This window comes from Emys orbicularis, chromosome 4 (assembly GCF_028017835.1).
Source record: "Emys orbicularis isolate rEmyOrb1 chromosome 4, rEmyOrb1.hap1, whole genome shotgun sequence".
Lineage (NCBI taxonomy): Eukaryota > Metazoa > Chordata > Testudines > Emydidae > Emys > Emys orbicularis.
Window position 1 is genome coordinate 72,258,618 of NC_088686.1, and position 11,310 is coordinate 72,269,927.

General features: G+C 45.4%; 1 protein-coding gene across 1 annotated transcript in view; it reads left to right on the plus strand.

Moving 5' to 3' along the window:
- The window catches only part of PLEKHH1 (pleckstrin homology, MyTH4 and FERM domain containing H1), an 88,989-nt gene that overhangs the window by 25,580 nt on the left and 52,099 nt on the right, over positions 1-11,310 (plus strand). Inside the window, exons 4-6 of the mRNA XM_065403793.1 lie at positions 1,366-1,515; positions 4,456-4,539; positions 7,162-7,243. Coding sequence (XP_065259865.1) covers positions 1,366-1,515; positions 4,456-4,539; positions 7,162-7,243 — 316 coding nt within the window. The remainder of the gene's footprint in view (positions 1-1,365; positions 1,516-4,455; positions 4,540-7,161; positions 7,244-11,310) is intronic.

The following is an 11,310-nucleotide window of genomic DNA, read 5'->3' on the forward strand; positions in this document are numbered from 1 at the left end:
CCTCCTAGATGGTTTATAGCAATACCTGGGCATGAAGTCTTCGGACTTAGGAAACTCCAGCTACTGCAGAATGCAGTGTTGTCTTCTCAGCAACACAGGCTATGGCGAACATATCAAACCTGTCCTCCACTCGCTAAAGTGGCTTCCAATAGACTATCAAATTAAGTTCAAGGTCTGTCCTTATCTTCAAAGCACTCCATGGCCTAGGCCCAAGATACCCAAAAGGATCATCTAAAGCTCCAGGATGGAGACTGCGGTCAACAACTCTGCTCCACTGGCACAATGGAACTCTTAACAAGAGTAAAGCTCATCTGTGCAGGAGACAGAACTTTCTCTGGTGGCCAGCCTAAGACTGTCTCATGAACTTCCCCAGGAACTAGGGACCATCACAAACCTCACCACTTTCCACTCCAAATGCAAGGTGCATTTTTTTGCCCTTGCCTTCTCTAATATAAACACATAGCTTCAGATAGTTATATTTAAAACACTCCCCCTCTCTCAAAACAAGACACTTCACTGCACATGCTTCTCCCTCTCGGGAGAGGATGAGAGAGAACACACACAACAAGTGTTAGGTGGCTTAATGCACTACTAGAAGGCCATCAAATACTACAGTGATAAGCGTGGTATAAAAACCTACATAGAATAGAGGGGAGCCCAAAGGGAGGCCAGGCTGGTGGGTTTCAGCATTTTTACCACTGTGTTAGTTAGCAGGTTTAACTAACTGGTGGAGTTCCACAAGGATCAATTTACTCTCTGATCTTTTTCCACATCTATATACACCCACTAAGTGAACTGGTCAGATGACACAGGGCAAGGTGTCAAAGCTTTGTCTAAACTAGGGATCATAGCACTGGGAGTTTTTTGGTAAGTATCCCCAGTGTAGTTACAACCCAAAGGCTTTGAAGAGGATGACTAGGATCTTGAAGTATTGAATCTGGTATTAATGGGGATAAATAATTCAATATAGTATTAGCTGTAGTCAGTGTAGAGAGCCCTGCCTTTCTATATGATGTAGGGTATTTATATGGCCTCCCTATTACCATAGATTGTGAGGTGCTCAGATACAAACTTGTATCTTCTCTTGTTTCTCATTGCCTTTCACCCTGTCCCCTTTGCTCTGCCAGTGGCAATGTCAGAACCGAACACACTGCATTTGAAAATAAAATGAATTGCAGAGTACCTTAGGCCTGTAAGAGTGTTTTTTCAAAGGTCAGATTTTTCTTTCTTTCCCTCCATCATAAAGATGAGCCCCCATTCAGAGTGGTTACCACTAAAGTAACTCATGCTATCACATTCAATTTTCATTAACTCCACCACCACCACCCATGGTCATTACAATGAAAGTGTGAGGGTATCTTTCAGGTCAGAGTCATGGAAGAGAAGGTGAAATTGGCCAATATGAAAACCAGCGAATCAGAGAGTACCCTATACAGAAAATACCAGGAGCTGCTGGGCACAGTGCAAGGAAAGGATGATCTGATCAGCAGACTGGAAACGCAGCTGGAGAAACAGGTAAAGCCACCTTCCACTGGGAGATCTGTAGCATGCATGGGCCAGTGGGACTGTAGGTAACATATGGTGCAAGGCTTGGCTTATCTCTCCATCATCCATATGCTTTCATCAAACCTGTGAAGGGAAACAATCTCTTTCTGGCTGGTAGGGTGACCCGAGTCTTGGTACGATGGTTCTCTGATCAAAGCAAGATTCCTCTCCTTCCAAGGAGAAATACAGGAATCCAAATAGACAAAACCAAAGTCAAATCTGCCCCCGTTTAAGTTTGGGCTGATGGGGATTCATAGTGGGATGTGAAAATGTTATATTGGAATCACTGGTTTAAATTCAGAAGAGACTAGGAGAGTGGACATCTCAGATTGAAAACAGCCTTTGACATCCTGGTTGTCTATATGATTCAATTCTTAAGTGTAGAGATTTTAGTGGTTCTGGGGTATGGTAATACGATACTGAGTCTCTTACCATTATGTCTCTGATCTGAACCTAGCTCGGGACATTACCATTTGATGGATGTTCAAAGGCCTATGTAAAATGCATTACATAGGATTTGCCAGGTCTTATCAAACCACTGGTCAATCAAGTCTGAAATCTCATCTCCAGCAGAGGCTGGCACCTGATGCTTCAGAGGAAGGCAAATAAGTAGAGTAATATACATTGCAAATGTTACAATGCTGTACTCAAGGCGGGAGGGGGGAAATCCTACCTCCCTGACATGAAGCATGAGATTTGATAACATTTGTAGTTAAGCATATTAAAGTAAGAGTAATTATTTGGTCATAGAATTATCCAGGACTATTTAAACCCAGAAACAGTATCTGAACTAGATGTGCTGCTGTGGCACTGAGTTGCACAGACCAATTAAAACTATGAAGTACCAGTTTTATTTTTATTTGTTGTATCTGTATGGGCCAATGATTGAGTGAACCCTTTATTCTCTTGCTTTGTGAAAGTGCAAAACGAAGCGAGTGATCATTTTTACTATCCCTAGTTTCTAATGAACTAGACTCCATGTTACAAAAGTCACCAGCAGATTTGGCACAAAACCACTATCACAATTGTCACCTTTGTTGTCAGCCTCAGTAGAGAGGCCAATGGCTGAAGGAGCCAGGGAAACTGAACTTCTTCCTCTAACTCCTACGCTTGGTTTCTCCTTGTAAGGTATCTAAGCTATTTTTGGAGTGAGGACCTTTGCACTGCCACCACCCATGCTATACCCAATCTGAGGCTAAACAGAGGCCTTCACTTTTCAGCAGTATCAATCTAGCATCTTTCAGCAGCAAATTCCCTTAAGAAGGGAAAAAGAGAAAAATGATGTGACCGCAAAGCTGGTGGCATGGTGTTATTACCCTGGCAGTCACTTGGGAACAATACTCCCTGTTTGATTTCTCAAACTTTACTCTTAGTAATATTATTGTAGCATCTAGGAGACCTGGTCATGGACCTATGCTAGGCACTGTACACACACAGAATATACCTGTAAAATCCTCCTTGAGTTTCCCCTCATGGCAGGAAGGTACCCGGTAGGCACCCAGTCTCAGTTCTCCCTTCCCTCGCAGGGTCCCTCCAAACACTTCAGTGCTGTCTTGGGCTGAGAACACTTTTGTCACAGGATAGTTTGTGATGACACACATCTCAAAGGCATAACCCCAGAGCCTCTGGCTCTGCTGCCTTTTGTCACTTTTGACTCTTCTTCAGTCCCCAATCTTCCTTCAAATAGAAGGTTGCTGGGCTTATCCCCATCATCTCCTGATAAAGTTTAGAGGCTCAACCAAAGCAAGAACACAAATAAGTCAACCTGCCCTGGGTTTAACAGAACTCTCACATCCTTCCTGAGTTCTTTCCCAGTTCCCTACCCTTCGTACAGGACAGTGGCCACAGTATCAGTCTCCAGGGCCTTCCCTCCATCCAGTGCTCACAGAGATTGGCAGGAAACATTCCCTCTATCACTCTGCAGGCCTATGTCTTCCTTCAGCCTCCGTTCTCACTTCATTTCCTGCCCTTATACAGGACAGTGGGCACAGAGCGCTCCCTTGGCCCTCTTCTGGCTCCAGAATCTCCATCTGTCTGCTTTTGGCCTGTCTCTCTTCCTTCCTAGCTCCCAGGCCTCCTTATATCTCCTGACCCCAGATGCTACCCCATCCCCTAATCAGTGGTAGCTAGGATACACCAGTTCAGTCACAGGAGGTGTGACACCTCCCTAAAAAGGGGCTCAGTCACCCTGTGACAATATTCCACCTATAGACAGACCAGTGTCCCCGTGGTGTCCAGGCTCAGGTTTTGGGCCTGTTGTCCCCAATTATATTACTTTGACTTTGGTTTCTCAATGAGAGCAACAGCTGTGTGTCACGGGGACCTTGATGGGATTTCAGGCTTTCAAAGTAACCATCCTTCCTAAACCTCCAACTCTAACAGCTGCCCTCTAAGTTCCAGATAGAACTATTGACATTTATAGCATTCTCTTCATTCTGAAGGACTGAAAAACATTTTACAAGGTACACATGGGAATTGTTTAATTTTCCACTGACATGTAGTCACCGATTGGGTGGAAAACTACAGTTATTTAACACCGCAGAGCAACAACATTACAAAATAATGTAGGATAAGAGGCGTAGAAGACTATGTACAAATGAAACTCTGGGAGGCAGAATGTAATTGCCCAAGATGGAATTAGGCCAAGATACAACAGGGCCCCAAAACAGATACCCTGGAATTGTTAGCCTAAATTTTCAAAAATAACTCAAGTGGATCTTGAAATCACCAGACACCTTAAAGGGGCCTGATATCAGAGGCCAGGTGAGCATTAATATCTGACTACACTTCAGTCCTGGGACCACTTCACTGAATGGAAGTTCCAGTATATAAGCCACTACTGCTACAGTAACCCACTAAGAACATCATGACCGTGTTCCCGTAATGCATTTAATCCTCTCTTTGCCACAGAAGCAGTTGAGGGCTGAGGAAGCTAAAATTGTTCAAGACAAAGCTGCCAAGATCAAGGAGTGGGTAACATTTAAGCTAAGAGAGGTGAGTCTCCAGCCTGTTGTCCGCTTCTGTGGTGTGCAGTTGGGAGTGGTGATTCTATATGTTGCTGGAGTTGAAGATTGAGCACTTTGTATGGACAATAAAAGAAAGATATTATTATTCTTGGGGGAATTCTGCACCACTGACTTATGCCAACAGGGAGGATGGGCTGTCTAAAGTCACTAACAAATTTTGGTCTCTTCAAGGCATAGCCATTGTACCACCCAGTTAACTAGCCAGCCATCAAACTGGAGTGTGGGTGATATCTACATACAGAAACTCTGGATGTCAGGTCTCTTCTTGCACTGAATGAAACTTTTCATGTTGTCTTAAATCCTTGTATTCTCCTACACTGGCTTACTCCTGGGGGAATTCAACACCACTGCGCCAGCGCATAATTAATTGGCCATGCATATTTTTAATTTTTTGCACAGAAAAAAGCTTATGCCAAAAAGTTGCTGCAGTTCTGCCTTTTGCCCACAAGAGGGCACTACGGTGTTAGAACAGAGCAGCCTCAGCAGAAAATAACTTCGGCTGGAATGTTGCTGCAGTTCTGCCTTTTGCCCACCAGATGGCGCTGTGGCAATAGAACAGAGCAGCAGCTCCTGGCCAGCTAGGGAAGAGAAAGAGCCTGCCTTCTTCACAGTGCCTGTGGGGCTAGGTCCGGAGAAAGGGGCTATGGGGAGACAAACAGCGTGGGACTGCTGGGGGGTCAGACAGGGGCTCATAAGGGCTAGTGGGGGAGGACAGACTGGGGCAGGGGCTGAATGGGAGTAGAGGCACAGGGCCACAGGGGGATGGGGGAGGGAGTACAAGACCACATAGGGACAGTGGGTGGCTGAATCGGGCAGAGAGACACATGGGAGCAGGGAAAGGGAGTGCAGGGCCACATGGGGTCTGAGTGGGAGTGGAGGGACACATGGGGTCAGGGGCAGATGTGCCTGAATGAATGGGAGAGGCTAGGGGTCAGCCAGGGTCTGCATGGGGGAAGCTCCCTAACAATCCCTACCCCCCCCCCCCCAAAAAAAACCCTGTTCCATACTTTTCCCACCCATACCCAACAACCCTCCAAGTTCACACTCAGGCTCCTTCCCAGCAATTACTTCCCTCTCCCTCAGTTCCTCTGTTACCCCTGACTCCCCCAAGCCTTTGCACTGCTTCTGAGGGGTGGGGGAAATACAGTTCTGTATTGCAGTTTAAATGAATTATTACTCAGAGTTCTGTATTAATATGCCTAGTAAAGAATCTATTTGTCCTGAGTCTTTTTTTTGTCTGTATTGTTACAGACATACTTGCTGACAGATATTTTGAAATAAATGACCAAAAATAATTGAAACGTGGTGTGATTATATTGTGTTATTTTGACAAATATGCAGAATTTTGCAGAATTTGAAAATATTGTGCACAGAATTTTTAATTTTTTGGTACAGAATTTCCCCAGGAGTAAAGATATTCACTGCCACAAAGGAGTTAATGTTTGCCACAGCACACAGCTCATGATTCATGGGCAGATCCTCTGTCCTCGTGACTTAGGACAATTTACTGATTTGGGCAAAGTTTGCCTAATGCAGTAAACTGGTGCTGAGTTGCCATGATCAAATTTCTACCTCCAAGAACCAGAATTTGAAGTAAATTGTTCTCTCATTCAGAGGAAGCAAAGACTTCCCCACCATCACCCTCTCCTGTGAATCCCGAGATGCAGTTCCTGTCTTTCCTCCCCAGGCAGCACCTGGCTCATAGCCATTTTATTTCCCACTCTTCCTTAAAGTTACTAACTCTGTCTGACACTGTTTTCCTCCAACATGGCATTCCCTCACGTCTGCCCTTCCCCTCTCTTCCAAACCCCTCTGAGCTCCTGGGCCTTTATCTCATTCCAATGCCCACTGAAGTCAATGGGATTCTTTCCACTGACTTCAGTGAGCACTGGATCAGGTTCCTGCTGTCCCATCTCAAAGCACTTTTTAAAAGACTCAGTAACTCTTTACTCCTGGGATTGAGGCCACACATACATCTCCAAACTTTGGAGTTCTCAATTTGTTTCAGGAAGGAAGTTGTTAGCATGGTGCTTTACACCTATAGGTGGTGCAGGGATTCTTTATGTGGAACCCTGTGATTGGGTGAGAGTCCCCAGTCTCTTTAGTACTGCCCAGATTATTCGCTGTGATGTCTCTTTCCCCTCCCTTGAATATATATTTGTAGGGGTTAACTTCATGTCTTTCCCACCCAGTCCCTCCTGGCACATGGGGGATCCCATCACAGTGTGTGCAAGAGGAAGGAAAGCTGACACTCCCAAGTAATAGTAGTTTAGCTGTCTCTTTCCTACCAATTGTTTCCCAAAATATCTTACAGGTAAATTATAAATAATAGCAGAGAGAAATGATGAGGCCTATGCAGGGGAGAAGAAAGGTGCTTTCCAAGGATATTTGGGAAGAATGGATAGGTGCAGAAGGGCTATTCCAACTGGCAGAAGCTGCTGCTGAGAAGGGCTTCAGAGCTTAAAGTTAAATTTATCTGTTCTTTTTCTTGTTCTTATCTTGAGACTTAATTGCAGTCAGACCTAAACACTTTTTGATGTTGGGGAGAGTGTTTAAATATTTTTTTTCAGTTTTTATTATTGTTTCATAGCTTGAGCTAGAAAATTACCACCTGAAAAACTGTAATCAGAGGCTGACAGAGCAAATTGAAGCCCTTCAAGATGCATTACAAGGTAAATATGTTCATTTTGGAATTGTAACCTAGTAACCGGCTAAGGACTGGTAGTCAGGAATCATGGGTGCTGCCATAGATTAATAAGTATGACTTGGGCAAGTGGCATAACCTCTGTTCCTTAATTTGCCCATTTTTGAAATGTGAACAACAATGCTTACCTGTGAGGCTTAATTATATCAATGTTTGTAAAACCATCTGGATGGAAGAAGCTATAGACGGCAAGTTGCTTTTATCGTAACAATGCTCCTTATTGGGTTCCAGTGGGGACTGAATCTTGGACCTCTGGTTTAGGAGGCTGCGACTGCTTCCAAGCTAATGGGCTTGGCTGGTCCTTTTGCTCAGGGAGTCAAGGCTGTCATTGGCAAAACCTTCATTGACTTCAGTAGCACAAGATCAAGTCCTTGATGAATTTCACTATACTTCCTCCCTGGGTAGAGGCATCCACATTGCCAGAGTCTCACCATCACCAGTGGCACTATTGGACTTCTTGTTGACATCTTACCAGAGAGGAAGTAAGGACTGACTGAGCCAAGGAGACTGAACTCTCCCCATTGCTCTGGGGGGAGGGAGGAGAGTGTTCCCTCTGGCACAAGGTTGAGGCATTTTGGCAGAAGAGGGTGGAAGAAGCTTACATTGCCTATGCCTCTACTGAACCTGTTCCATAGGTGCTGGAACTAGGGGTGCTACTGCACCCCCTGGCTTGAAGTGGTTTCCATCATATACAGGGTTTACAGTTTGGTTCAGTGGCTCTCAGCACCCCCACTATACACATTTTTCCAGCACCCCTGACCTTTTCTGTGGCTAAAGAGAAGACTTTCTTCTCGAGGACTGTGAATCCAGCACCTTTCATCAGAATATAATTCACTTCAAAGGAGGAAATTTCCTTTTCCCCAACTTTCCTAGCCTAAATTGAGTCCATTAAAAAAATAAAGTCTAGAAATGGGAACAGATGACCTAGATTTGCACTAGGCAGATAGGGAACATTTCTCTCCTGCTAAGCTCTTATTCTGAGATGTTTTATGCCCCCGCCCCCACCCCTCCAGCACCAGGGAAACCATGCAAAGTTCTCGCCAAATCCCAGCACACTTCCGGTCAGGTGCTTTTCAAGTGGGTTTCTCTCATCCCCTCTGGCTCTGGCTGTTTACACAGACAGAATGGCTGGTAAGCTGCATTAATAATCTAGTATTAAGTGTTCCCTGGATCCCAACCCATTGAACAGCAGACAGCTCAGCACTGCCCACCCAACCCCTACCCCCACCTAATTGCACAGACTTACTGTGCCAGGCTAAATTGAGAGGCCCAGTAGACAGATAAATCTCTTGCAGCCAGCCATGCTGATATTAACAGCTTCATCTACTGGCATCTCCCGACATTCCTGGGAACCTGGAAACATAGCATAATATTTCATATGAATGGCATTTTTGCAGAGTTACACTGATGTCAGGGTGGGGAAAATGTATACAGGGATCATATTAGGACCGGGTGGGTGTCACGATCAGTTCCTTGTGCCTCTAGGGTCACGCACTGATGTTCCTTGTTCCTTTATATCTAGTAAGAGGACATACCTGCCTAGAACAGCACCCTGCCTTCCATCTTCAGGGCTCCTTAAATAAGTCTGCCAGTCCAGAGTCCTTAAAACATTCCCCTAATGGGTCTAATTTATGTATATACAATTCAAAAACACTCAGTCCTAGTAATCCTTCTCTCCCCAGGCCACTCCCACACCCCCCAGTGTCTCAAACTTAGTCCTGGGTGTTCCCACAGAAGAGGATCCAAGCCTTCCGGCTTCATTCTAGTTCTTCCCTGCTTTTGGGCTGGGCAGGCTGCAGTCTTATTCCCCTACTGTCTCAAACTATTCTGCAGCTTCCTCTCTTATTGCCTTCTGCTGTAGTCCCAGGTGCCTTCCCTTAAACCCAGTTGGGCAGCAGGTGATCAGTCACAGCTGCACAGGACTCCGCTCCTTCTCAAAGGGCCAGTCATCCTGTGACATTTCTCAAGAATGTGGGTTTTAGGCTCAGATCCACAAAGGTACCTAGGGGCCTAAGCCTTAGGTTTAATCACATAAGTCCCAGGACTGTTCCATTGTGGATAAACACTTAAACAGTCATTGAGAGAGAGAGAGAGAGTGAGAATGGGGGTATAGCCTAGTGGTTAGTGCGCCAATCACTTCTTCATTAGTTGTCCACAGTGGAACAGCTTCAAGAGGAGAGACTGAGGGACCTCCACATGAGAATATCCAATAGTTCAGTGGTTAGAGACTCCTGTTCAAATCCTTTCTACCCTTCTAGCAGAGATGGGGGACTTGAACCTGGGTTTCTCACGTCTCAGGTCAGTGTTCTAACCCTTGGGCTAAAAGTCATAAGGCAGGCAGCAGAACCCCCTCCTCTTTGTCCAGCTGTTTTATGTGGAATGAGGCAGGCACCTAACTCATTCCTGCAAGAAACACCTTAGGCAGCTAAGCTGCCTGACTTCAGGTGGCTGGTCCCTGTTCATGGATCTCTAAACAGAGATAGTTGCCTCCCTGCAGCCCAAACTTAGGTGCGGAATGCCTTGAGGGGGGTGGGGCTTTGCACACACCCCTGTCATCGGCATCTCCCATTAGCTAGTTTAGGTGGCACCATTTCTAGCATGCTGGCTTTGTGGATCACATTCTAAGGTGTCTATCTCTCCCTATTCATTGTATAAGGACCCGAGGCACTTAATTCAGGCTTTGTGGACTGTAGCGTATTCCTATGATTTTCTAGGAGCCTAAAAGTTAAGTGCTATGACACTCAGGCCTGGTCTACAGTGGGGGGGGGGGGGGGAGGATCGATCTAAGATACGCAACTTCAGCTATGAGAATAGCGTAGCTGAAGTCGACGTATCTTAGATCGACTTAGAATCACTTATTTTGCGTCCTCTCGGCGCTGGATCGATGGCCACCGCTCCCCCGTCGACTCCGCTTCCGCCTCTCACCGTGGTGGAGTTCCGGAGTCGACGGCAGAGCGACTGGGGATCGATTTATCGCGTCATAAATCAATCCCGGATAGATCGATCACTACCCGCCGATCCGGCGGGTAGTATAGACGTACCCTCAGTGTTGCAATGTTTAAGTCCCTTTGTGGATCCCACCCTTATTCTCTCCACAATCAGCAATAATTTCCCTTACCCTTTGTCCTCTCCTCCGTCCATGTACTGTTTCAATTTGCATTGACCTTGTAAACCCTGCTGGCAGCTGAGCAAGGCTTGTGAAGTCTGTGATACTCAGGCACCATTATCAATTATATGTTGTTATTCCTGGATATTCATATATATATAATTTCTATCTAAAGCATCTTGGAATCTGGTTCTTTGGGACAGAAGACACAATATAAATGTCAAGGTTATGAGAAGACTTGAAATGATCCATGTAATTTCCCATTCTATTGCAGACCCTACACAAAATTTTCTAGGCTGTCAGGATTTTGCAGAAGGTCCAGAGAAGAGCATCTGAAATTTAGACATTTAGGGGTAGGGTGTGGGTTTCTGTCTGAGAAAAGATCAGAAAGATGAGGGGCCAGATCATTTCTTTGGCCCTCCTGGGCAGAAAGGCTGAAACCCTAGCAGATCTGGCCTAGAGCGGTTCAATGAGCAGTTTCCGCACTTCCTTTTTCAAACTCACATAAAGGCATTGTTCAGATCAGGCCCTATACCTAGGGGAGGGATCAGGATGGAGACATGACTGCCCTCTGAGGTGCTATTCCCTCACCAGCTCCACAGTTATTCAGTGAAAAGTTAATACGAGTCCTGCCATTAGAGTAGCTATGAGCTAATGACCTAAGCGCAGTGCTGAGAGACAAGTGCCCTGTGTTCAGTTCCCACCACAGACTTGCTGTGTGACCTTGGGGCATATATTTGCTTATTTCTCCAATTTTGTAAAGCATTTTGGGGTATTAATTTGGCTGACAAGCTCTATATAAATACAAAGTATTATTATTTTTTCACAATTAACCTAGTCATAGTGCCCCTTCATAGTCTAAAACTCACTGCATCTCCAGAAGGTAGGATCAGGGTCAGTGACTACTGGGTAGTTGCTTGATTGTGTGC